This window comes from Sinohyriopsis cumingii, chromosome 3 (genome assembly GCF_028554795.1).
Source record: "Sinohyriopsis cumingii isolate HCF-2022 chromosome 3, ASM2855479v2, whole genome shotgun sequence".
Classification (NCBI taxonomy): domain Eukaryota; kingdom Metazoa; phylum Mollusca; class Bivalvia; order Unionida; family Unionidae; genus Sinohyriopsis; species Sinohyriopsis cumingii.
In genome coordinates, this window is record NC_142963.1 from 3,620,531 (window position 1) to 3,647,975 (window position 27,445).

General features: G+C 36.1%; 1 protein-coding gene across 5 annotated transcripts in view; it reads left to right on the forward strand.

Moving 5' to 3' along the window:
• Positions 1-25,813, forward strand: part of LOC149802363 (gamma-glutamyl hydrolase-like) — a 52,639-nt gene extending 26,826 nt beyond the window's left edge. For all 5 annotated transcript variants that reach the window (XM_089951606.1, XM_089951607.1, XM_089951604.1 and 2 more), the window contains 4 exons: positions 2,339-2,445; positions 10,075-10,168; positions 16,398-16,535; positions 22,674-25,813. In XM_089951606.1, coding sequence (XP_089807732.1) covers positions 2,339-2,445; positions 10,075-10,168; positions 16,398-16,535; positions 22,674-22,825 — 491 coding nt within the window. In that variant the 3' untranslated portion in view covers positions 22,826-25,813. The remainder of the gene's footprint in view (positions 1-2,338; positions 2,446-10,074; positions 10,169-16,397; positions 16,536-22,673) is intronic.
• Positions 25,814-27,445: the final 1,632 nt, after the last annotated feature.

Genomic DNA, 27,445 nt, shown 5'->3' on the forward strand with positions numbered 1-27,445 from the left:
TATCATTCATGATACTCATATTAAACCTTCTTGAACACTCTTTATCAAAAAGCTTGTTCACACAGTTAAGCAAAAATAATTTGAGGTAAGCAAATAAAATTTTATTGCCATATTTATTTTCATTTATTCATAAAAACAGCTAAACTCCAAATTTTTCTCAGAAGTATTTTGATCAAATTAAAAGCTAAGTTTGTACATTCAAGATAAGATTTCCCAATATGGAGTAATATTTACTAATCAAAGTTTTTTGTAAAGTTTTATGACAGTTAGGCTAGATTAGATTTTCAGGATTTTGCAGCAATTTTTCAATTTTATTTTTACACTTGCCATAAGCCAGAGCAATTGTTGTTATGATGTTGTTCATCAGTACATCTATTTAAATGTTTGTGTGTGTTTTTGCATTTTTAATATAGCTTTAAGAATTTGAATTGTATTGCTTTTGATGTATGCAGGGTTGCAGTTTATAATGATGTTTAGCACTGCTGCATGGTGCCTCAGACATGTAGTATCATGTCCTGCCCAGTCACTTTATCCTAACACCAGGCCAACCAATTATGACATTTAACTTATAATGCTGAGTGAGGCAGCTGCTAGTACTATTTTTGTAAGTCTTTTGTATGACTAGGCAGGGGTTAGAACCTGCGACCTCCTTCATCCAAGATGGATGCTGTATCCACTTAGGCCACTGGAGTGGTCATGTCAGTTTATAATTTCATTTTTAAACAGTAACTCAAGTTCTTCAACATCTACCATTATCAAACTTTGTAAACAGTTTTCATTTCTGGCATGTAAGATATTTTTTTGGACCAAATAGACAAAATTTATGATCATAGCTACTTAAAGAAGGAAACGTTTACTACACAATAATGTGACTTGTGTACTAGATACCTTGCCCAAACTTTGTAAATGGCTTGAATTTGAGATAAGAAAAACGCTTTTTGATTTGGAGGTTAAAAGGTGAAAGATCAAGGTTAATGAACAATTAGTCCATGCATGGTATCTGGAATTCTTTATTACGTAATTTGACCAGACTTTGTGGATGGTTTGCATATGAAACAGTGGAGATACCTTTCATGACTGCCATATATACTTACTTATAAGTTGAGTCAAACTGCAAACAGTAAGGATCCTGATCTGCTGTAACATAATGTACCTGCAGATCAGTGTCTATATTGCTTGTTCTACTGATTACTATATCTTCTCAAAAACAAACTTTTTACTTCAGTGATGGCATTAATTTGATGAGGATATATATATATGTATCTGGCACTCTGCACAAAAGGTGACTTCCATTGCTGCTGTGATAACACAACTACTTTTACATTTGACATATTGACACTTTTTTACACAGTTAACATGTACAATCAAGATAAGAAATGTTTGTACATCAATATTCCTTGAAGCAATGCCTTCCTCATGAGGCAGAAATTCAGTTTGTTTAGACTGAATGGTCATTGTAGTTGTAGACTGAATGGTCCATGTAGATGTAGACTGAACGGTCCATGTAGATGTAGACTGAATGGTCCTTGTAGATGTAGACTGAATGGTCCATGTAGATGTCAACTGAATGGTCCTTGTAGATGTAGACTGAATGGTCCATGTAGATGTAGACTGAATGGTCCATGTAGATGTAGACTGAATGGTCCATGTAGATGTCGACTGAATGGTCCATGTAGATGTCGACTGAATGGTCCATGTAGATGTAGACTGAATGGTCCATGTAGATGTCGACTGAATGGTCCATGTAGATGTCGACTGAATGGTCCATGTAGATGTCGACTGAATGGTCCATGTAGATATAGACTGAATGGTCCATGTAGATGTAGACTGAATGGTCCATGTAGATGTAGACTGAATGGTCCTTGTAGATGTAGACTGAATGGTCCATGTAGATGTAGACTGAATGGTCCATGTAGATGTCGACTGAATGGTCCATGTAGATGTAGACTGAATGGTCCATGTAGATGTCGACTGAATGGTCCATGTAGATGTAGACTGAATGGTCCATGTAGATGTGCTTTAGTGACTACTTAAGGCATGGAGAACCATTGTTTGGTCAAGAAGCACCTGAATGTGGACAGCAGGGAACTGTTACATACAGGACATTTATATAGGAAATTAGCGAGGGGGAAATTATAATGATTTGTGTACATAGGTGACCGCTGAGTGGAGGTGACTGTAAGGACAGATTTGACTGTAAATTTGCAATCTTGGTCTAAATATATGGTACATAAAATTTGATAGTGAAGATAAGATTTTCTTTGTCTATGCTGTTTAAGAACTTTTTCAATGAAATATACATCCTAAGTGAGAATTTTTTATAATATTTTCTTTCAAGATGCAAAGAAGAGTCATTTGCTGGGAGGTTTACCGCCTGATGTACATGAATATTTGACCAAAGAAAATGTCACAGAAAACTATCACCAGTATGGCATGTCCCCAGAGGTAATTATCAGTTGTTCATTTGAAATGTCTCATGCCCCCACTGTGATTGCAGAAGGGGGCATTATATTTTGCTGTTGTCTCTCCATACAAATGTATATTGTTTTATCTGTCTGTCTCTCAGTCCCAAATACATTTTAGAGCAATATTACCAATAAAAATGAATTTAGAAAATTAACTTTATAAACTTTTTGCATTACATCATTCACCATTCACATTTCACATTTACACAAAACTTTATTTTAATTTAAAATGCACTTTATTTTTAAATTAATTATCAAATTAAAGTTTGTTTTGGTTGTTTTTTATAATCATTGTTGGTTGCAAAAGGTCATCCTTGATACATGTTGGTTGACAAGAATGCTTTTCAAAGATAATTTGTTCATGTGCACACTAATAACCTAGCACAATGGAAGCCATCAAGACAGTTTGTTTTCTTTGCCACTGAAATGTTAATTTCAGGTGAAAACTGATATCTTAAAAGTGAAAGTTATTGAGGATATGCTGGTACTGTGCTGTCACTGTAATAATCTGACTGCATGAGTTGATTCTGCCTACTGTGTCACAGTACCTAGTTAATATGGGCTGATCCTGCCTGCTGTGTCACAGTACCTAGTTAATATGGGCTGATCCTGCCTGCTGTGTCACAGTACCTAGATAATATGGGCTGATCCTGCCTGCTGTGTCACAGTACCTAGTTAATATGGGCTGATCCTGCCTGCTGTGTCACAGTACCTAGTTAATATGGGCTGATCCTGCCTGCTGTGTCACAGTACCTAGATAACATGGGCTGATCCTGCCTGCTGTGTCACAGTACCGAGTTAATATGGGTTGATCCTGCCTGCTGTGTCACAGTACCGAGTTAATATGGGCTTGTCTCTGGGGAGACAGTTCTGCATATCTGATATAAGTTCAAGGCCACAGTTTTTGAGAATCAATGTTGATAACAGCAGAGAGAATGGGTTCATTGACCTAATATCACTTATTCCATTCCCAGATTGATATACAGGCCCTTACTGGGACGAGATATCCACTTAGTGGAGACATACTGTCTTGTGCCCAGTTGCTATTACAGACCCAGGGCTGCTGATAGTCATGATTGACCCTAATTTATTACAGATCTTTGTAGGCATTACACCTTACAGATCAGTCTCTATTCAGCACCATCACTGACCATATCAAATGATGACAGGATTTTCTGTGGCATCTTATTTTTAGAACCACGTACAGCAATGTTCAGGTACCAACAAATGAAACAATGGATCTGCTTCATCGGGATTCAACTTTTCCATCTAACGGGGCTCATGTACAGTCAGCACATATTATGATCCTGCCTTTTTCTTGTTCCTGAGGGAATGGGTGACAGGGATCCAGTGACATGTATCCCTCTGCTGCACCATAACATGGTCTTCTGCCTTGCAATCACATGGTCTATAGGCAGTATTGAGCCTATGTCAGCTATCATCAGTATAGGGCCAATGTATCTAAGAGCCATTAATTTCAAAGCTAGCTTCAGTTTTCAGCATGACATTTCCTCCTGAACATTTCCTCCTTTCTGCTAATATCTAGATAAATACAGGTAAGTTTTCTATATTATCTTGTCTTAGCATCCAGTTCATAGTTAATTACATAATGCAGTACTGATTTTTACCTGTGTAGCATGTCATTGGGCCTTTCCCACAGGTAACATTGTCTCACGATGGATTTGTAGCATCTGCTTCATAAGTATCAATTATAATGTTTCTGTGCCTTTTTTATGTGCATATTTTGTGTGTAGTTAAGAAAACTTGTTTATTTTACTTGTTGCTTCTGCATGGTTGGATAAAATACAGGTACAGTTTCTATACATGGTTTACTCATAGCCCCCACTTCATCCATGTAGTTACTATAAGCGACAATTTTACCTGTTTAAGTAGTCAAAAAATGGCCTTTCTGCAGGTAAACTGTTACTAGATTTGATTAATTAGTGTCCACTTAGTAAATATTAATAGCGATGCTCAAATTCTCTACCTGTGCAGGCCACACATGCTCTTTTACAGGTTTTGCCATAGTTAGCAATACTGCACAGACACTCCTAAGTTCCAAAAGCAGGACACATGATGCACTACATGTATATATTGTCCACTGTTTTGTATTACAGATTTAGACCCTGGGCAAGACCAGTCTGATAAGGGGACATCTATTTAGTATGTTCACAAAACTCTGGCAAAGCTTGACTCCTCCCCCCCCCCCGTACACATGTGTAAATTTTTACACCCCACCACCTGCTTACATACGCTTGATGCACCCACCCTGAATTCTATAGAATGGCCTATATTTAATCCATGCAGAAACCATAAAGGAATTATAATATTAAAGTGTTTAATAAAACAGTCCACTGACGTTGAATGTCTGGCTGCATCAAAAGAAAGAAGCTGCGTAACTTTAAACAGTTTGCCTAATGTCCACTATAATTCAAATGCCTACTGAACCACAGGTTACATATTAGACAAATTATTATCATAGTTTCACCCCCTCCATTTCCTATGCATACATACATTATCAGTAGACCTCCTCCCCCATATGCAAGCATTTGCATTTGGGTTACCCCCCTCCATGCGTACGTACTAAATGGATGGCCCCTAACCACTTAACATGTGTAGTTTTCTCCGGTTGCCATTCCTTGAATACATGTCAGGCTTGAATATTATGGACAGAAGCCAATGGGTGACAATTGTATGAATACTAGAATGAAGGTGCAGAAGCATACCTTGAAAGATGAAAACATCATCAGCATGCAGGCAAAGGATCAAATCCATATCATTTACTGAGGAGTGATATGGAGAGCAACAACAGCTTCAGTTACAATCCTGCATGTCAGAATGATGGACTACCTAAGTGGATCAGTATTCCATACTCCATCCAAACCTCAAGAACTGGACAACATTATGCGAGCCAATATGACCAAGCTCCTTCACAAATGGATCTGGCCAATTAACTCGCAATGGACTACAGCCACAATCGATTATACAGAATCAGCTACCAGAAAAACGAATTTGTCCAGTTCCATGCCTCAAACAGTGCCACTAGGCACTCCTGTGTATGATGCCCAGCTTAGTGCCACAATACCCAAGAACCCACTTTATGGACCCAGTTATACAACAGTCTAACCTACATAGTGCTGCTAGGCATTCTCTGCAGATGACATTCAGTTGATACAGGCACTTTTCATGGATTAGTTTATCCCACATAGTGCTTCCAGATATCCAGCCTATACAGGTATTCTTATGGATCAGTTGAACTCACAGACTGCTGCTAGATACTTCCTGTGGATGACGTCTAGTTTATATAGGCACTCTCATGGATTGATCATTAGTACCTCTAGACACTTCTGATGTCAGTTTCCAAGATATGTCTCTTCACTCATCCTCAAGTCTTTGCTGCCCAAAGAAAGACTCTGCTGTATTTACCATATATGTTGGGACACCATCAATTTATTTTAACAGTATTTTTTTGTGTGCACTGTATGTTTTGGGACACATTGTTTTTTTTTTAGTCATAAGTTGTGGGACACCTTTTAAATCATTTGAAAATTACATGTCGAAAAATGCACTAAAATGTAAATTTTATTAAAGAAAACTTTAAAAAAGAAAATGCTGTGAGTATTGCTTGTTTACACTTTTCTTCCTAGATGCAAATTTGCTAAGAACAAGAGCTCAGGTAAGAATGAATCATTTGTGTATATGAGAATGAGTTCAACTTTTTCTGTTCTAATATATGGTTCAACAAAATGTCAAGGTTTATTTGCCATTCATGCTCATTACATGACTTATTTTGGCAAAATAACTATTGATGAGCACAGTATAAACTATTTGCTGTAATTACATAAAAATATATTCAGAGAGAGAGATAGATAGAAAGAAAGAGAGAGAGATACTGGTAGATAGTGATTATAGAGAGATTGATAAACATACTAATTCTGAAATGAACATCTTTTATTTACACAGCAGTGATATCTGACATAATCCAAGTACTGCTGAACAAACTTGAATGCTGCTAATATATTTAATTTAAATCTTTCAATCTGTCCACATTCTTAATTGCCCACTCAACCTCCTCAGGCTCAAATCCATCAAATTTGTCCTCTTCACTGTTGCTGCCATCACATTCAGTATCTCTTATGATATTGTCCTCACATCCATCAAGTTATTGTTAATACCACAAACTTTAAATGATTTTCAGATCAGATCTGGCTTGTCCCAAAGCGATTTGACTGCTTTCACAATCCAGTCCACAACTGTTTGTTTATCTGCACTCTTACAAGACATGTTGTCATTTTCATTGGAAAGGCCCTCTGCTGCTTTACAAATACAATTTTTCCAGCTTTTCCTCATGTCGGACTTGACCGGTTTATTTAAACTGACATCTAGTGGCTGTAGCTTGGAGGTGCATCCACCCGGAATAACTGCAGGCACCATGTTACCCCTTCTCAAAGCCTGTTTTACAGCATCTGTAATATGCACCTGGAATGAATCCATCACTAAAAGAGATTGTTCCTTTTCTGTATACTTTAGATATATGCCTTTAATCCACTGTAGCATCACCTCCTCATCAACCTAACTCTTCTCCTGCACACATATGATCCATCCTTTTGGTGCCTGAATATCTTTTAGCTCCCTCACACCACGAAAAATTTTTATTGGCGGCAACACATCTCCTGCTGCGGAAACTGCAAGTACTAAGGTTAGATGCTTTTATCCACACTTTTAACACTTTCTTTTCGACAGTTCATCCAGGAATGAGATCAAAGTACATAGGAGTTTCATCCATGTTAATTATCATCTTGTCTTTGAAATGATCTTTTTCACTTCTTGCCTTTATGAATTTTTGGAATAATTTTATTTTCTCCTCCAAATCTTCTGGGATATGCCAGGCCATTGTTGTCCATGTTCAAAGCATGAGGTTGTGTCGCTTTAAAAAACCTGTTGCCCAGTTCCATAATAGCTACTGGCTTGAAACTCAATTTCAGGATGTTCACTTGACCCAAATTCCTTGACAAGAGACCGTTAGTGTCCACACTAACAGGGATCTGCAGATCATGTTGGATGAAAACCCACTTTGCAATTTTTCCATCTAACTCATTGCCATATGATACTGGTCTCCCACTCCTTGCTAAATGTCCCCATTCATTCAGATGCTGAGAAAAATCTATTTTTGACCAATTTGCAATGGTTGATTTGGGGATTTTTAAATTTCTTGCTTTTACTCGAATTATATGCAATTTTGAGAAATTTACAACTTCCTCCTTTTGCTTTAATGTAAAACACTTGTAATGCCCTCACCTGACATCATCATTTTCATAGGCATCATCTCTTTCCTGATGGGGGTCTCCAATTTCGTGTCATTTTGCAGCTTGTTCATTTTCTTTTACATTACACTCCTCTTCTCTAGCATGCTTTTTTGGTCAACCTACGGGCCTCCTAGATGAAGCTTTAGGCAACACATTTTCTTTCCATGCACGAGGCAAGGCCTCTTCACTACTTGAGTATCGCATTACAAACTTATTCATAATAGCGGACATCTATAATGTGGTTTATTTTGTTGTTTTTTTATTCCCCTTTATATATGCTATGTATGCAATAACAATGACTGTAAGGAATGAATTTTTGTATAAATGTGTGAGAAGTTATCATTTCAAAGAGTTCCATTGTTTCTACTTATTTTCAAAATCCCAGTGAAAACCGGTAGAAAGAAATTAAAGTTGGCTTCCCCATGTCAGCCAACTTTGTATACATATGTATAGTTTTAAAAAAGTCTCCACGCTAAAAGAAATCCAAAGTCTGCTTCTGGGGTCAGCTTGCTTTGTAATAAATTAAACTTTGTATTTGATATCCTACCGGTAAGTTCAAACAATGGGTTTATGTCTGTTACAAGGTGTGTTTATTCAACATCTGGGCTTTCATTTATATTCCATCTGTAGTCATAATTGACACAAATGGGTTTCGAGTATACACCGCATTAAGTTGCTTTAATAATACTTTTTGTAACCCATGGAATCAAAAAGATTGTCATTTGTATTCACAGTGAACGTATTTCTAATAATGATTTTAATTTGCAAGATATTGTCACATTGTTGCCCTGGATATAATACACTCTTGGTTATTTTGTACCTTACGCCGTGTCACGTATGAATGGCAGGTGCTTTCAAGCAATGGAGTTGATAATTCTCACTCTCTCTCTCTCTCTCTCTCTCTCTCTCTCTCTCTCATTCGTATGTGATTTTGCAGGATCCAGTTTTCATTCTCATGACATTCAAACCTTTGAGGACAACCAAACATGATTCGTTTCTCAATATTCATGTCAATGACCAATGTGTTGTGTTGTCTGACGAAAGCAATAACATTATGGATGCATGCGATACTTATCCAGAGTTTGTGGATATATTTTTCCTTTAATAAAATGCTAACGTTGACCAAAAAACTAAATAAATGATAACAGTACAAGGTTAGTTTCTTTCATTTTATTATCGAATAAGCATTTTATTTATCTATTTTATTGTAACATGCTGTGTGGCTGGTTGTGGCAGGGGATGGTTGTGTGGCAGGTTGTGGCAGGGGATCTTGGGGCACATGATGTAGGTTTTAAAAAAAAAATTCACCGCAAGTTCTGGGGCACAAAAAATAATTATTTTTTTGTGTCCCAACATATGTGGTAAATATGGTACTTACCAACACCTTGGAAGTAATGGGATCTAACTCATAACATACTTCAAGTGTAGTTAGTTAGTTGCCATCCTTGACATTCTTCTCCAACTACTTTGCAGGTAGCTCAAGAGACACTGGCTTCGTTACTTCAATGCAGTAACTCTTACAATGATGAGTGAATACTCAGTACCTTACAGGATTGGACTGAAGTTCTCCGCACATTCCCATTGGAGTTCTTCCATCCTCATTCCTCTAGAATCTACTTTCATTTGCTTTCACAATCAAACAAAGCTATTTTGGGCTGCTTACATCATCAGTTACAAGTCCCAAACATTTACAGATGTTTCTTCTCACAGATGTCTTCTCTTGAATTGTGTTGGCAGTTCTACAAACCCCCAGCATGATGCCCCAGTGCTAGACATCACTATAAACTGCCACACTGCAGACATCGTAGCGAAAAGACTGAAAAATTGTTAAAGCTATGTTAAAAATCCGAATCACACACACACACACACACACACACATAGAAGCTTTGAGTTGAAGAAAAGTGTTTGAGAAAGGAAACAAAGTTTCAAGATAAATCTTTATTTCAATAAAATTTTCCTCCTGTGGAATTATTTTTCTAGTGGGGTGGGTTGCCCTTTTCATTGCAAATATCTGACCCATAGACAGACTTTTCCTATTCCACACTGAATGATTGATGCCAGAACAGAGATTTGTTGATCTTTCTTTATTTCCTAAAGCACCTTAAAGATGAAGAAATGGACTACTTTATTAAGGTCAGAACTTTTTAAATCAAAATCAGAATTATATTTCTACTATTCAGTATTGTTTGTACAAATGCATAGCAAGCAATAATTGTTTCTCTTCTTGTATTATTCACCCCATGTTCAGAATAGGTCTTTGTTGTTGTTATTTAGTTTATCTTTCATTGATTAATTTGTTTCAGACTTTTAATGGCAACCCTGCCTTGTCAAAATTTTATACAGTTCTGTCTACCAACTTGGACAGAAAGGGTAAAGTCTTTATATCCACAATGGAAGGTAAGTACAATTATTTTACATTCATTGCTAACATTTTATCCTTCATAATTTGTTAGTAGCTCTACTGGTCATAGACCAGGAGAGTTTATGGGATGGTCATTTGTCCATCCATCCATTATCACAAGTTTGTTAGTGCTACTCTTTCTAGACTAGATGGAGGATTACCATTAAACATGACATTCACTTTCGTCCTATGGTTTAGTTGATCTAAATGAAAATCTTGTTATTGCTACTCTCCCAGAATGGATGGTCATATCAACATAGTGGGTTCACTGAAAGATTTTGTCTAGTTTAACCTAAATGAAAATGGTGCTGATCAGACAACTAATATGGCCATGACAGAAGCCATCTTAAAAATCTTTTCATCACTACTCCTGAACAGAAATTCATATTGACACTGGGTTTTCACTTCTTATGATGTCTCGTTGATCCTAAAGGAAAATGGTGCTAATATGGTGTCCATTATGGCTGCTGCCATAGCAACCATAGCAGCCATCTTGAAAATCTTGCTATTGCTGCTCCTCCTGAATAGATGGTCAAAATCAACACAGGTTTTCACTGAAAGACTTCTATGATAATATGGTGGCCACTGGAAAATCTTACCACTACTCTTTTTGAGCAAAAGTAATATTGCCATGGGGTTGTACCAAAATACTTCTTATGCTGTCTAGTTGGTCCCAAAATGGAAATGGTGCCAATCTGATATCAAATATGGGTGCCACAGGAGCCATGTTGATAATCTTGTTATTGTTTCTGATCAGAAAGTCATATTGAAATGGGGTTTTCACCAGAAGATGTCTTATGATGTCTAGTTGGTTCTAAATGAAAATGGTTCCAGTCTGATATATAATATGGCCACAACAGCAGCCCTCTTTAAAATATTATCACTATTCCTCCTAAACAGAAAGTAATACTGCCATGAGGTTTTCACCAGACAACTTCTTATGACTTCTAGTTGGTCCAGAATGAAAATGGTTGTTTGCACATTCAATATGGCCAAAATTGTGTTATTGCTACTCACTATGTGCTCTAATGGCACCATTTCCATTCAGGACCAACTAGACATGATAAGAATTGTTTAGTAAAAACTCCATATTGATAAGAAATTCATTCAGCTGATAGTATAGTTGCCACAGTGGCCATCTTGAAAATAGTATCACTACTTCTCCTGAATGAACAGTCAAATCAGTATGGGGTTTTAAATGAAATACTTCCTACAATGTCTATTTGATTGTAAGTGAAAATGACATAAATCTAACTTGGAATAAGGCCACCACAATAGCCATCTTGAAAATCCTGTTATTGCTGCTTCTTCTGAATGAACAGTCAACTCAGTATGGGGTTTTAAATGAAATACTTCCTACGATATCTGTTTGATTGTAAGTGAAAATGACGTAAATCTGACTTGGAATAAGGCCACCACAATAGCCATCTTGAAAGTCTTGTTAACACTACTTCTTCAAGATGGCTGGTCCCATTGACATTGTGCTTTAACCAGAAAACTTCTTATAATGTCTGGATTGGTCCTACAGCTGTAAATAAAAATAGTGCCATTCTTATATCTACTATGGCCACTATGGTAGACATCTTGAAAACTCTTGTTATCATTGCTTCTCCAAGACAGAAAGTCATTTCAACATGAGATTTTCACTGGAACTCTTTTTATGATGTCTTGTTGGTCCTTGGAGAAAACAGTGCCAATCTGACTTCCAATATGTCAACCACAGAGGCTAATTTTGCACTCATGATGTCATTACTGTATGTGGTTTCTGCACTCATGATGTCATTACTTGGTATCAATAAAGGATAGCAGAGATGGATTCAACTATCAGTAGTTAAAGGGATGAAATGGTCTTATCTTGAATTCATGGGGGAAAAAATTGAGCAAGTAGAACATCAGTGCCTTAGAGGGACTCATGTTTGCATAAAGTGACAGGATGAACAGTTTGTATCCCACTGGAATCATGAGAAAGAGTAGCTAATTATTATGTGATGAAGATTGGAGTTAAGGAAGTATCAGTAACCAATATAGTGATAAAGCATGTGATGACTTATTGTAAAGACAGCTACAATTGACCAAATAATGACAACATGATGTCATTGCAAAGATCTAAATGAAAATTGGAAACATCAAAGATAAAATGAATGTGCAGAACTTATGCAGTATGCCAGGACAGGTGCAGTGATAATTGAATCAGAATGTCTAGCATAGTCACAAAAGGGCAGAGATGTTGGTCATTGTGTCCCACAGTGGATGTGTTGCTTAACAGGATTCTTCAGACTGTCTACACTCATGATGTGATTACTGTATATGGTGTCTGCACTCATGATGTGATTACTTTATGATTTCTGCATTCCTAATGTCATTACTGTATGTGGTTTTTGCACTCATGATGTCATTACTGCATATGGTGTCTGCATGTATGTCATTACTGTATGTGGTGTTTGCACTCATAATGTCATTACTTTATGTGGTGTCTGCATTCATGATGTCATTACTTTAAATGGTGTCTGGATTTATGATGTTGTTTCTGTATGTTGTATCTGCTCTCATGATGTCATTACTGTATGTTGTATTTTTTCTCATGATGTTACTACTGTATGTTATATCTGTTCTCATGATGTCATTACTGTATGTTGTATCTGCTCTTATGATGTCATTACTGTACTTGATGCTTGCACACATCATGTCATTGCTGTATATGGTGTTTGCATTTATGATGTCGTTACTGTATGTGGTGTCTGCTCTCATGGTGTCATTACTGTATATGGTGTCTGCTCTCATGATGTCTTTATTGTATGCAGTGTCTGCTCATGTCATTACTGTATGTTGTGTCTGCTCTCATGATGTCATTACTGTATATGGTGCTTGCACTCATATCATTACTGTATATGGTGCCTGCATTCATGATGCCATTACTGTATGTGGTGCTTGCACTCATGATGTCATTACTGTATGTGGTGTCTTCACTTATGATGTAATTACTGTATATGGTGTTTGCATTTATGCTGTCATTACTGTATATGGTGTCTGCTCTTATGATGTCATTACTGTATGTGGTGTCTGCATTCATGTCATTACTGTATGTGGTGTCTGCATTCATGATGTCATGTATGTGGTGATTGTACTCATGATGTCATTACTGCATGTGGTGTCTGCATTAATGATGTAATTACGGTATGTGGTACTTGTACTCATGATGTCATTACTGTAGGTGGTGTCTGCACTCATGTAATTACTCTGTATGGTGTTGCATTTATGATGTTATTACCGTATATGGTGTTTGCATTTATGATGTAATTACTGTATGTGGTGTCTGCTGTCATGATGGCATTACTGTTTGTGATGCTTGTACTCATGGTGTCATTATTGTATGTGGTGTCTGCACTCATGATGTAATTACTGTATATGGTGTTGCACTTATGATGTTATTACTGTATACGGTGCATTTATAATGTCATTACTGTATGTGATGTCTGCTGTCATGCTGTATGTGGTGCCTGCACTCATGATGTAATTACTGTATATCATGTTGCATTTATGATGTTATTACTGTATGTGGTGTCTGCTCTCATGATGTCATTACTGTATGTGGTCCTTGCACTCATGATGTCATTACTGTATATGGTGTTTGCATTTATGATGTCATTACTGTATGTGGTGTCTGCTCTGATGATGTCATGACTGTTTGAGACTATGTGCACCCATATTTGAGGTATGTATATAGAAAATCAGAATTCAGACAGCACAAGAATTGCCTCTACAGTTGTCAGTACAACCTCTGTTCTCGTCTTGCCTTGGTCACAAGCAGCCTCAGAGATGGAATGACAAGCATCATAGGTATGACAGGTGTTATACTTGGACATGAAAACTTTATCGAGGCAGAGTGAGTGATTGGAGATTGCCTAATTCTACATCTTGCAGACAGACAGAGAGGGGAGAGAGAAAACATGTTTTCTTCTACTCTAGGCTTCCTAACAATGACTTATTCCCTTTAAGGCCCCCTGGCAACAGTCAGATGGGTGCCAGGCTCCTTTTTTTCTACAGATCATGGGCCAATTTATTCCATCATGACCAGTGATTGATACAATTGGCTTATGAGGGCTCCACTCCTTGTTCAGCCAGTCCCCTCCTCTCTTGTCAGTTCCCTTTATGATGGAGACTTTGTTGGATCCCATGAAGGCAGATATATTGCAGAGGAGATAAAGACATTACTAGACAAAAGGGAAGAAGAGATTATTTGAAATGCAGTATCCCCTGGCTTCTATTCCTGGCAATTATTTATCAAGAAAGCCAATGAGAAATTGTCCCCATGATTGATTTAAGCAATCTGTGCAAATTAGAAGAAGTGTTAAAGTCTCATGCCTTTCTTTAGGCCTCACACTCAGCAAATGAACTTTTACCTGAACATTGGACTCAGTTATCACCCATTTCCAAAAAATCTTCATCTGGGATGTCATGAGCGTACATGGACCATATCTTACAAAAACACTTGGTAAGTTTGTTTATGCTCTCAATGTGTACAACCTTCACTGTCTCATTTGAAGTTTAGGGTGGATGGTAAATACAGACAAGTGTGTACTTGTTACTTCCCAGTATTTCATTCATTTGGGTATGGAGTTCCTCACCAACATGAATCTGACCTGTCTTTTTGTCCAAACACATTGACTGCATTGTTCAAGCATTGGAGAGAGCTGCTTCAAAACATTTCTTCATGGCAAGTGAGTTCCTTCAACTCCTCAGTCTCTTCACTGTAGATCTTATGAATTTACATGCCTCTACATGCACCCTATGCAGATGGCTCCCCTCTCTCATTTGCATCCAATGTCTTGTCCATTAGATCAGCAGGTAAAGATATCAACGAAAATCATAAACTTCCTCATTCAGTGGCAGAACAGAGAATGGCTTAGGTTCCTGAATTCCATTAGGAGCCCCACAATCACAGGTCACACTCTCCTGAGACACAACATAGTCAGGTTGGGTGGCCCAATTGCTACCGACTTTGAGATGGTCAGTAGCAAGTAGACTCAAAAAGAGAGAGCCCACCATATCCACCTCTTGGAAATAAAGGCAATCCTCAAGGCCTCCCGTGTTGGGAAGGTTGTCTTCATTCAAAAACAGTCTTAATAATGTCAGACAATGCAGTGGTGGTCAGTTACCTTCAGAAAAATGAAGGAGTGTGTGTGTGTGTGAGATTCAGATTTTTTTAACATAGCTTTAACAATTTTTCAGTCATATTGCTACAATGTCTGCACTGTGGCAGTTTATAGTGATGTCTAGCACTTGGGCATCATGCCACAGACATGTAGCATGATGTCCCACCCAGTCACATTATCCTAACACCAGGCCAACCAGTCCTAACACTAACCTCTTAATGCTGAGAGCCAAGCGAGGGAGCTGTTAGTACCATTTTTGTAAGTCTTTGGTATGACTCAGCCATGGATCGAACCCACGACCTTCTGCATTCGAGGCAGATGCTCTAACCACTAGGCCACCGGAGCGGTGGAAACATGGAGGAAAGAAGTCACCTCATCTATGCATGTTGATATGGGACTACCTTAAGTTTGTTGGTGTTCCCAACATTGAATAATTCCAAATGTTAATGTGATTGGGTATTTTTGGAGAAACATTTACAATAACATTTTGTTTTTCATTAAAAATTCAGTATACTTCTTTATACAAGAAAATCAATTTTAATAAAAAAAAAAACTTATCACATGCAATGATTTCTCCCATTTACATCAAAAATATATTTTTTATAAAAAAAATTTAGTCCAATTTTTATGATGATTTTTTTGGGATATAAATCATTTATCACATGCAATAATTTCTCTCCTTTAGAAAGTCCACATAAATATCCCACAAGTGGTCAAAATGCTTTTAGTATTTAATTTTTTTAAACAATTATCATACAAAAATTGATGGCATTCATTCTTAAGGTATTTTATTGTATATCAGTTATTCTGATGGCAAAGCAATTCTCTCAAACAATGAAATAGACTTTAACAGTATCCTATCAGATTTTCACATTTACATCAGGCACAACATAGGGTCCCACAAGGGGAGCAGTCATTGGTTTGAAGGAAGGAATTTTTGAATTGAATAAATAGTAGAATGGTACCCCATAAATCTTCTGTATCAATCAAGTTGATATTTAAAGTACAGTGATAGTGAATCAGTTGCTAGAGATTTAAGCACCAATGAGTACACTAGCTTTTTTGTTTCCAGCCAAAAAATACCCTATATTTGGAACCCAGTGGCATCCAGAGAAAAACTTGTTCCAGTGGAACCCAAAATATGATATCAACCATGATGCTCATGCAGTCAGAGTCTCACAGTACTTTGCCAGCTTCTTGGTGTCAGAAGGTACTTTAAAATTTTGAATCACTCTGATTAGTGGATTCATAATCATGCAGTCAGAGTCTCAGTACTTTGCCAGCTTCTTGGTGTCAGTACTTCAAAATTTTGAATCACTCTTTGTAATGAATTCATGTGAAAATTTTATTTTTCATAACTTTGCACAGAATAAAGATAGAATTAAAAAGTTTCTAGAATTGGCTTAATATTCATCTACATATCTACAGAAGGTAAAAAGACTAAGGAATATCAGCTCAAAATATGGTTTCTCGATTTTGTGGGATGAAGCCTCAGTTTGTTTTTATGCTTGAGAAAGTTTTGTGCTTATGCAATCTGGTAGTATGAAATTATAAAAAGATATTAACATTTTGCCTTTGAAATGTGTGGCTAGCTTGTCTCAGATCTGACAAAATTACATGGATTCTATAAACCAACGTCTCACTCTTAACTCAAATTAACTCAGAATAAAAATAATACATTCTTGGGTAAAATATATTTTTGCAAAATTGCCACTGCATCTATCATACTTCTATTCATAGTTAATTGCCACTACATCTATCATACTTCTATTCATAGTTAATTGCCACTACATCTATCATACTTCTATTCATAGTTAATTGCCACTACATCTATCATACTTCTATTCATAGTTAATTGCCACTACATCTATCATACTTCTATTCATAGTTAATTGCCACTACATCTATTATACTTCTATTCATTGTTAATTGCCACTACATCTATCATACTTCTATTCAGAGTTATTTGCCACTACATCTATCATACTTCTATTCATAGTTAATTGGCATTACATCTATCATACTTCTATTCAAAGTTATTTGCCACTACATCTATCATACATGTACTTCTATTCATAGTTAATTGCCACTACATCTATCATACTTCTATTCATAGTTATTTGCCACTACATCTATCATACTTCTATTCATAGTTATTTGCCACTACATCTATCATACTTCTATTCATAGTTATTTGCCACTACATCTATCATACTTCTATTCATAGTTAATTGCCACTACATCTATCATACTTCTGTTCATAGTTAATTGGCACTACATCTATCATACTTCTATTCATAGTTATTTGCCACTACATCTATCATACTTCTATTCATAGTTAATTGCCACTACATCTATCATATTTCTATTCATAGTTAATTGCCACTATGTCTATCATACTTCTATTCATAGTTAATTGCCACTACATCTATCATACTTCTATTCATAGTTATTTGCCACTACATCTATCATACTTCTATTCATAGTTAATTGCCACTACATCTATCATACTTCTATTCAAAGTTATTTGCCACTACATCTATCATACTTCTATTCATAGTTAATTGGCATTACATCTGTCATACTTCTATTCAGTTAATTGCCACTACATCTATCATACTTCTATTCAGTTAATTGCCACTACATCTATCATACATGTACTTCTATTCATAGTTAATTGCCACTACATCTATCATATTTCTGTTCATAGTTAATTCATATAATTTCAAAGGTACACTGTCATTAAAAGTATTTATCATGTCCTTCAAAGAAATTTTGCCTCAGTCAGCCAGTTTGTTCATAATTTCTGTAACTCCATTTTAAAGACTAATACAGTGGAACCCCGCTATAACGCGATGATCGGGGTCCATAAAATCAGATCGCGTTAAAAGCGAGGTCGCGTTAATGCGGGGTTTTACAATATTTAACTTTTTTTCCGAGAACATATACGTGTATACATGTACAATGATCAAAAGTCGGCTTATCATCAGATGAATATTAACTGGAATGCATTAATTAAGATATATTCAAAATAATCGATGGCTAATATATTTATAGGTTATTACTGTGCATTAAAAACATTTACTAATTTTTATTTGTTTGAACGATAATACAGATTGACCGATAATACCAGACTATCACTATATCATGAAAAGTGTATCAACACCGTATGCTACCGTGCCGTCGTGGCATGCAGTTCATCCATAATGGATGTAATTTCATTGAAAATCGTACAGATTTAAAATATTCAATAATTTTGTAATAGTCTGAATTCGTCGTGTAAAATATAGGATGAACAAAGTATTGAAACCATTTACTTGCCGTCTGATATCGTATGGTCATTGCATGCAGCTATTCCCGGGTCTACATACGGTGTCTGTACAAATTTCATACCGCTAAAATTTTATCATATGCGACAACTGCAAGAATAATTAACAATCAACGCATGATTTCAGCATGCAAATAACTTTTATTTCAGATTTTGTGAACATCAAAAGAAACATGTGAAAACTGCTAAATTAATCGTTGCGCAAAGTGCAAAGTCAGTGTGGTTCCAAATTTAAATTTCATCATTTCTTGAAAAATATATCCAATGAAGTTTGCTTCTTTGCCGCGAACTGTTGGGTTCTAGCAAAGTCAAGAATGTTTCTTAATTGAAGGACTTTGACGCTGTCAACATCTTGTGTTTCCAGCCACCTTAAACTTGCTTCTAAATGTACTACTGCTTCAGACAATTTTGGTGGGGCAGTTGGGGTGCCATTGTCATCATTATCATTATCGTCACTGGTTTCAGGTTCTGATTGTGCAGCTTCATTCTTCCTGCTGACATTTGTAACAATTTCGTCATCTGATATGTGTTCGTATATAGGGCAGATGTCATCTACTGAATACCAGTTAAGGATATCATGATGACTGTGCTCGTATTTTTTGAGTGCTTCTTCTGCTAAACGTACGTCGTCTTCAGTGAATCCTGTAAATTCAAGCTCATTGTCACTATCATTTTGTGTCGAGGGCATAAAAGCTGGCCCAAGACCCTTTATCCAGCATCATTCAATGCAGAGTGCAGTGATAGCATCCCAGGCTTTACCTCCAAGGTGACATACTTCTTTTAAGTTGAGTAATGCCAATGATGTGTTGACGGATGCGTTATTATCTGCTACCATTCCCTTTATCATTTCACGGAGATAATTTTGTTTAAATACGGAAATTATGCCTTGGTCAAGTGGCTGGATTTCTGACGTAGTGTTTTTCGGGAGGTACGAGACTTTGATCTTGCCATCACTGCTGACAAGATTTTCCGCCGGGGGGTGGGCAGGGCAATTATCCAGCAGGAGGAGAGCTTTTTCCTCCAGCTTGAGTTTTCGTAAATGAGCCCGAACATCTGGAACGAATGTTTTGTGAAACCAGTCGTCAAATATGGAGCTATTCATCCAAGCATTCTTGCTGTTAGTGTACTGAAATGGAAGTGCCTTCATATTTACATGATGAAAACATCTGGGAGCTTTCGATTTTCCAATCATCAGAGGTCTGACTTTGTGGCTGCCAGACTTGTTAACACAAAATAAGAGAGTCACTCTGTCCTTCCTCTTCTTGAAACCTTCTCGTTTGTGACTGTCAGTCTTGGTTGCAAGGGTGCGATCGGGTAACATTTTATAACATAAACCAGTCTCATCGCAGTTGTAAACTTGGTCGGCTGTGTAGCAACCGTCCTCCAGCAACTTTTTAAGCCCAATTGGGTAGGAATTGGCAGCCTCTTTGTCAGCGGAGCGGATTTCCCCAGACACAAGAACTTGGCTGATAGCGTGCCTTTTCTTGAATCTGTCTAGCCAGCCATTACTCGCCTTAAATTTGGAATCATCTCCATTGATACGGCGATCAAATTTCTCTGCTTGGGCTTTCAGAATTGGGCCAGAAATTGGAACACCTTCTGAGCGAGCTTGTATAAACCATTGGTACAAAGCTGAATCTAGGACATTGTCATTAGCTAACTTAACCCTTTTACGTTGTAAACCAGTTTCCTCTTCAAGAATGTTGGGTAGACTATGGAGCTTTCCTTCATCTGTTTTCCACCCTCGCAAAGTGGACTCGCTGATTCCTAGATCTCTGGCAAGCTGAGTTTGTTGTTTGCCCTTCTTTAGTTGATCTAGGGCATACAGTTTCTCTTTAGCAGAAAACGACTTGCGTTTTTGAACTTGCTTTTCCATAACAGTAAAATATTTTTTTATATAAGCAAACAACGTACACAGATAAAGCTCGATAACTAAGTAATGAAGACCTGCAATGGTTACGAATCACTTTTTATATAAAACAAAATTAAGCTGAACGGATGTACAATTTCATACCCTTTTAATTTACAGATAATAAAGTGGATATTATTTACTTTCAACTGTTTGTTGTTTGATCACACCGCCAAGCACAGCATACATGTTGGCGGCTTTCGTCCTTTGATGTTTATTAAATTGTGCGACTCTTGTATCAACCACAGCTTTGTCTGCTGCTTGGCTGTGATTGCAGTTAAATAAGAAGCCCATGTCGGCTATTGTTTGAGCAACGACTGTATACAGAATTCATGGAAGACAATCACAAAGACGATTTACTGGCTTTACTCATGGATCCGTAATAAGTAACACTTCCGATAATGTTTACTTCGGCTTAACAATTCAAAAACCTAATGAAACCAGTTTTCTCTTCTAGAGTAGAATACGGAGCTTCACCACAACCTGTTCAAATTGATAAATTTCAGAAGCCAAGCGTTGTACACACTATTTCTCGTACGTTATATATGTCGTATTAGTTTAGAATTCATACACGATCACTTCTCCAAAATCACTTAAAGAACCTGGATAAATTGTTAAGTTCCGATCGTTTATTATTAAAAGTCATACGCGAATTCTTCCACCAAATTATAATAAACGTTTTACACACTATTTCTCGTACGTTAAACAAATATTTTCACGGTCCGATAAAAATACACGTAAATGAATTTCAAATTTCAGGAACCATGCCACGATCATATTATTTTAAAAGTCACAACTAATCTCTTGCCCAAAATGAAGTTAATTTCTTGTTTTGTTTTTTTACTTTTCTCCAAATTTTTTTTCTCCATGTGTGAATGAATATACGAAATTTCGGGAGCCATGCTACGACCGCGTTATATCCGAATTCGCGTTATGGCGGGGCGCGTTATAGCGGGGGTTCCACTGTAGTTTAATAATTAATGATTACACTTGATAGGTGTTTACATGATGAAACTTGCTATTAAGGCTCCCTCACTTGTTAAGCTGCACTACAATATATGTTTTGGCATTATGATATCTGTGGAAGCTCCAGGCCTAACTGTAAATTGGCTATTTTAACATTCAACAGATTAGGGAGACAGGAGTAAGATATACTTTATAGATATCATTACAGTCTGCCCATACAGACATCCAGGTATTTTTGTGACTGATGTGTTCTTATCACCTACAGAAAGTGCATCTTGCTGCAGGCATCAATAGCAGCAGTCATTTTATGGAAATACTCTTTGACTCATAATTGGTTAAATAAATCTTAAATTTTGAGTTTCAGCTAAAAATTTGGACCTAAGTTAGTTTAATGCCTAAGAGGGAATGGGAACAGTATTGAAAGTGTTGCATAGCATTGACATGTTCATCATACTGTGAGGATTGCCATACTACGTTCATTGATGTCTGCTTGTACACTAGAGATGTTATCAGTTAAAAGAAAAATTTGGTAAAGAAAGAAGAAAATCCCTATAATGAATAGACCTCAAAGGAAGAAAAATGTGAGAGACTTGCATTGTGAACAGTATCTGCTGTACACTGATTATGTACCTTGAGTATTTTTTAGATCCTAGTGTCACTAGTGTATGACATGTGACAAAATATCATTTAACCGTACAAATACAAGCTACCACAGATGATGAAGTAAAATATACAGTGGTTTTGAGGGACATTATGTGTCACTTACAAACCAGTCTTTGAGATACTGTATAGGTCTTTCCTAAACATTTACACAAAATCTTCATTTTCACATGCCAGAGCTGTAACCTCATTAATGTTTGTACTTTTTTCATGCCATCTGCCAGTATATGGGCTTAACAAATGTCTTAAGTTGTGAATACAGTATAAATTCTCTTAAACACCCATTGACAGTATGGATATATTCTGGGCTGTATCAAAGATATGAATACAGTGTAACTTATATTAAACCAAAATTTACAGTAGGATATATTCTGGGCTGTATCAAAGATATGAATACAGTGTAACTTATCTTAAACACCCATTGACAGTATGGATATATTATGGTCTGTATCGTAGTGTGATTTCAATGATGTATTTTGTTCCAGCTCGTAAGAGTAACCACACCTTTCCATCCATGAAGGATGAGGCACATGCTGTAATTGCCAACTATCAACCTGTGTATTCTAATGATGGCAGTTTTGAACAAATCTACTATTTCAACTACACAAGGATAGGATTAAAGAGTCTTTTTCCTTGATCTTCTTAATAACAGGACTACACATTATTATTTTCCCTGTCAGAACAAAAAAGTAATGTATAATGTTCAAATTTGTTTTATCAAGAATGTTCAAATTACTATTTTGCTTATGTTTTGGAGAGAACAATGTAATGAAATGATTTTTCTTGAAATTTTAATACTATCTTCTAGTACTCCATTCCTTATTCTAGGTATACAAATATCTTAATTGTTATGCCTTACAGAAGACATGTACTGTATGGTATACACCTCAAATTTACAACTTCTCAAGGATCATGAAAATGCTTGGATATACAGGAGTGTGGTTGAATAAGTTTTGGTCATTTTAATCTGCACACTAGATACAGGTGTACTCCAGTAAATGAGGCTCACTGTATACAGTAAAACCATGAACCTTTGGGGACTCCTGAAATCACTTTGTTGCATCTTAATTTTATATATAACTATTATAAATGTAATTACTGTAATTCATGCAATTTTTCATACACAGTCAATTAAAAAATTTTTTTTTACATCAAAGATTGTTTTATTATTGAAAGCTTTTAAAACAAATTCTTCAGCTGAAGTCTAAGATAGGAAGATTAGTGTGTTTAAAAATTAAAGTATAAATTAAAATATTGTATAAAAATGGCAGAAAGAAAGCAGATGCTTACTGAAAATCTATTCTGTTCATCACTTTTCTATTGCCTGACCTTTTTATATATATATATATTTTAAGAATTTCTCTCCAAAACCATTTTGTGGAGAAATGCACAAGCTGTATTCAGTAAAATGAAGAGTAAACTGACATTATTACAAGAACTCAGTCCTTTTTGTAAATCAAAATATAGGTCTCTCTGTAGATATAGATCTTTCCAATGATATTAAAATAATGATGATTTTTTTTTCTCTCCATGGAATTCCACTTTTCTCCTGGCCTGAATCCGATTTTCCTCTATATTGTCTGTTTTTTCTATCATCTTTGATCTGGTTTTTAACCAATGGTCTTTCCAGTTCCATACTGCAATAATTTATCCCTTTAAAGATGATCCTTGTAATAGTATTTGTCATTGTAAGGAGCATTCTGATTGGTCAAAAGTTTCTACTCATCCAATGAATAATGGAAACTCATGGTAATAAGCATGCTTGCCAAACATGGCATCTCAAACTATTGATAGAAACATGGACACATAAAGTTTGGATCAAGGTTTGAAAAATTAGTGGAAATGGGAATGACTCGAATGTGGAGTTGATGGGAATGTAGCTGGTCAATTTGTAAGAAAACAATGCCAGAGGACAACCCTTTTATGATCTTTGCCAGAAAGATTTGAACTAGTGTTGTCAACTCTACAGTAGCATCTAACATGTTAAATGAGAAGGAATTGGAACATTGATTTGGAAGGTAGAAGATTATAAACCGATTCCCTTTCAGAATTTAAGGAGGGACAGTGTATAGATCACTGGTGGGGAAGTGATGATAACTTTGTCAGATACCCTTTGTCTATCAAAGATAGTCATGACTTTACCAAGTTGTTTTCATGACACCCAAGCAGAGTCATCCTTCAATGTCCTGAATGATATTATTGATTCCAAATCAAGGAGGATAAACATTGAAACCTAAAAGTCTAACAGAAGATCAAACTTGGTCTGAAGACATCAGGAAAAAGCACTATACAGTATTTTAAAAATATTCTAACATGAGAGGGCAGATGCAACCCTGTGTTAGAATATATGAACTGCATGTAGACAATACAAGTAGGAGCTTAGGAAGAAAAAAAATTTCTTGTTGCAAATGAAAAAAGATTGGACACTGAGCCCACAAAATCAATGGTGAGAAAAAGCAAAAGTAAAATAAATCTTTGCCAAAGCTGCAAAAGAACCCACGACTAGCACATGGGTATTGTTATGCCAGTCTCACAATTTTATTTTATCTATATGTTTAGTACAATTATTTAATATGCAGCGTACATGTACCATTTTTCCAATGATTACGTTTTCTTGAGACGGTCCATCGTTGAAAGCACATGTCGGCTTTGAATGAGATCGACTGTCACTTGTTTCATCCTTGCTGATGATTATTTCAACTTGTCATTATGTTTCAAGTAACTGTTAGATACTGATGTATTACTAGATGATGATATTGTATGTTGCCTTACTTGTGTACAGTGTATTTTAATCAAATATTGCCTCCCAGAACGTGTTCTACTAGGTTTGTATAGGCGCCATTGTTCTCAGCATTCTATGTTGCTGAGCGTGAGGTGGTAGCATTCCCGTTTCTAACCCGAATCTGAGAACCTTGAGTGTCCCTGTTGTTTATGTTTTGTGTAAACATCCAAGGTTCTCCAAGGGTACAGAGAGTATAAATAAGGCTGCAGTTCCTTGCAGATGAGAGACTGACAGCATTGAAGTCAGAACCGTCTGTCTCCATTCAGACCAAAATTTTAAATCCAAATTTTTATCAGTCATGACTAATTTTATTCAGGTAAAAAAACATCTCTGAAAGTGTTATGTTATTACAATACCAAAATTCGGATTTGTCTGGGTTTTGATTTAAGATTTTAAGTTATCCGAATTTCGGATTAGTCCAAAATTCGGATTTGCCCAGATTTTGATTTATACAAATTTCGGACTTGTCCAGTTATTTTGATTTATACAAATTTTGGATTTGTCTAAATTTTCAGAATTGCCCAGATTTTCATTTGAAGGTTTTATTTTATAGAGAGTTTCTATAAATAGGGTAAGTACAATTCTCCACCAACAGGATTATACTTTGATGTTATAAAAAAATACTCTTTTTATCAAATTTAGTTTATAAAAACATTTATGCTAAAATCGTTGTTTCTTAAAGTATACATGAAAAATTGTGTATTAAAAAATAATTTTGTTTGCATGTCATATAGTAAAAGTATGGTCATGAAGTAAAATTATTTTTGTGTATGTGAATGTAATTGTGATCTTGTGAGTATTAGAAGAAGGAAATAAGAGAACACAATAAAAAGTTAAACATAATTTATGCTGTATTTATTTACATCATAAATAGTACATATTCCTTCATTCTTCTCTATAATCTCCTCTGTATTCTAGCCTTTTATTGTCCAGAAATATCAAGACAAACACCACAATCAAAATGCTACATTCATTTCACCTCAAGCCAGTACCAGGTGAACCCAGAATACATTATGACTGAAAGAACCGTAGCAAACAGTCGTAACAGTATCAACAGGTTCTTGTGTGCAATGGGGGACAAGACAAGTGAATTCATGTGAATATTTTTATGTAGTTGATATATAATTAAAAACTTTCAAAAAGAGAAGAACAAAATATTGTTATGGGAAGAGAAAATTGTGACATGTTATATGTGCTGGAAAAATTCACAAGTTATCGTGATTTAATTTTTGTGCGAACAGTGACGTGCACATTTGATAACTTCAGCACTAATATTACTGGAGAACAAGTTGATGTGACAATGAACACTGAAATCTTATATTATTTAAGCTGGGTTAGTTTTTATATTTTTTGTTGGAATGAAGTAACATCTTTGCAAGCTATTATGATAATATGGGCTGCCAGAAGAGTTTTGTATACTCTCAGCACCGACCCTTGACACTGCAGGGGAAGGACCCCCAGACCCCCCCCCAATAAATTTTTGTTTCTTTTTCTGAACAACCTAAGTCATTGGATGAAGTGATGAACTAGCTCATCTGTAAATTAATTTAGCTGCCTCTGAATATGGCTGTGTTTATATGACAATATTATGATTACTCGTTTTAAATGAATGTTAAGATTTCTACGTTTTTGCTGTACACTACATGCCATATGTAGTTAGTCCTAAATTAAAATGATGCTGGTCTAACCTTCAAAACTTTGTCAGCTATCTTGAAAATCTTTTCATGGCTATTTCTGCAGAATAGATGGTTTTACTGACAGACTTTTTATGTAGCAGGTCCTGAATGGAAATGGTCCTGATCTGATGGCAACCATAACAAACAGTTCAAAATTCTTGTTATCACCACTCTGCTGAACAGATTGTTGCATTAAAATTGGTTTTTCATTAAAACACATCTCACAATGAATAAGAATAGTGCACATTGGATAACTAATATCTCTTTGCTTTTGTGAACAAGTTTGAAAACCAAACCTACTTGACCTTGGGGTCAGAGTGCAGAATTGCCACCTGCCTGCTGGTTCAATGTCAGCTAATTTCACAGAAGACTGGAACAAAAATTAGTAATGAGTCTGTCTGACCAGTTGGATTTAGGTATGTAATTCCATCTATGTGATATATGATGACACATGCTGCTTCCAATTCCCATCATCAAAAAGTGGAGGTACAGTGGAACCCCGCTATAACGCGATGATCGGGGTCCATAAAATCGGATCGCGTTAAAAGCGGGGTCGCGTTAATGCGGGGTTTTACAATATTTAACTTTTTTTCCGAGAACATATACGTGTATACATGTACAATGATCAAAAGTCGGCTTATCATCAGATGAATATTAACTGGAATGCATTAATTAAGATATATTCAAAATAATCGAAGGCTATTATATTTATATGTTATTACTGTGCATTAAAAACATTTACTAATTTTTATTTGTTTGAACGATAATACAGATTGACCGATAATACCAGACTATCGCT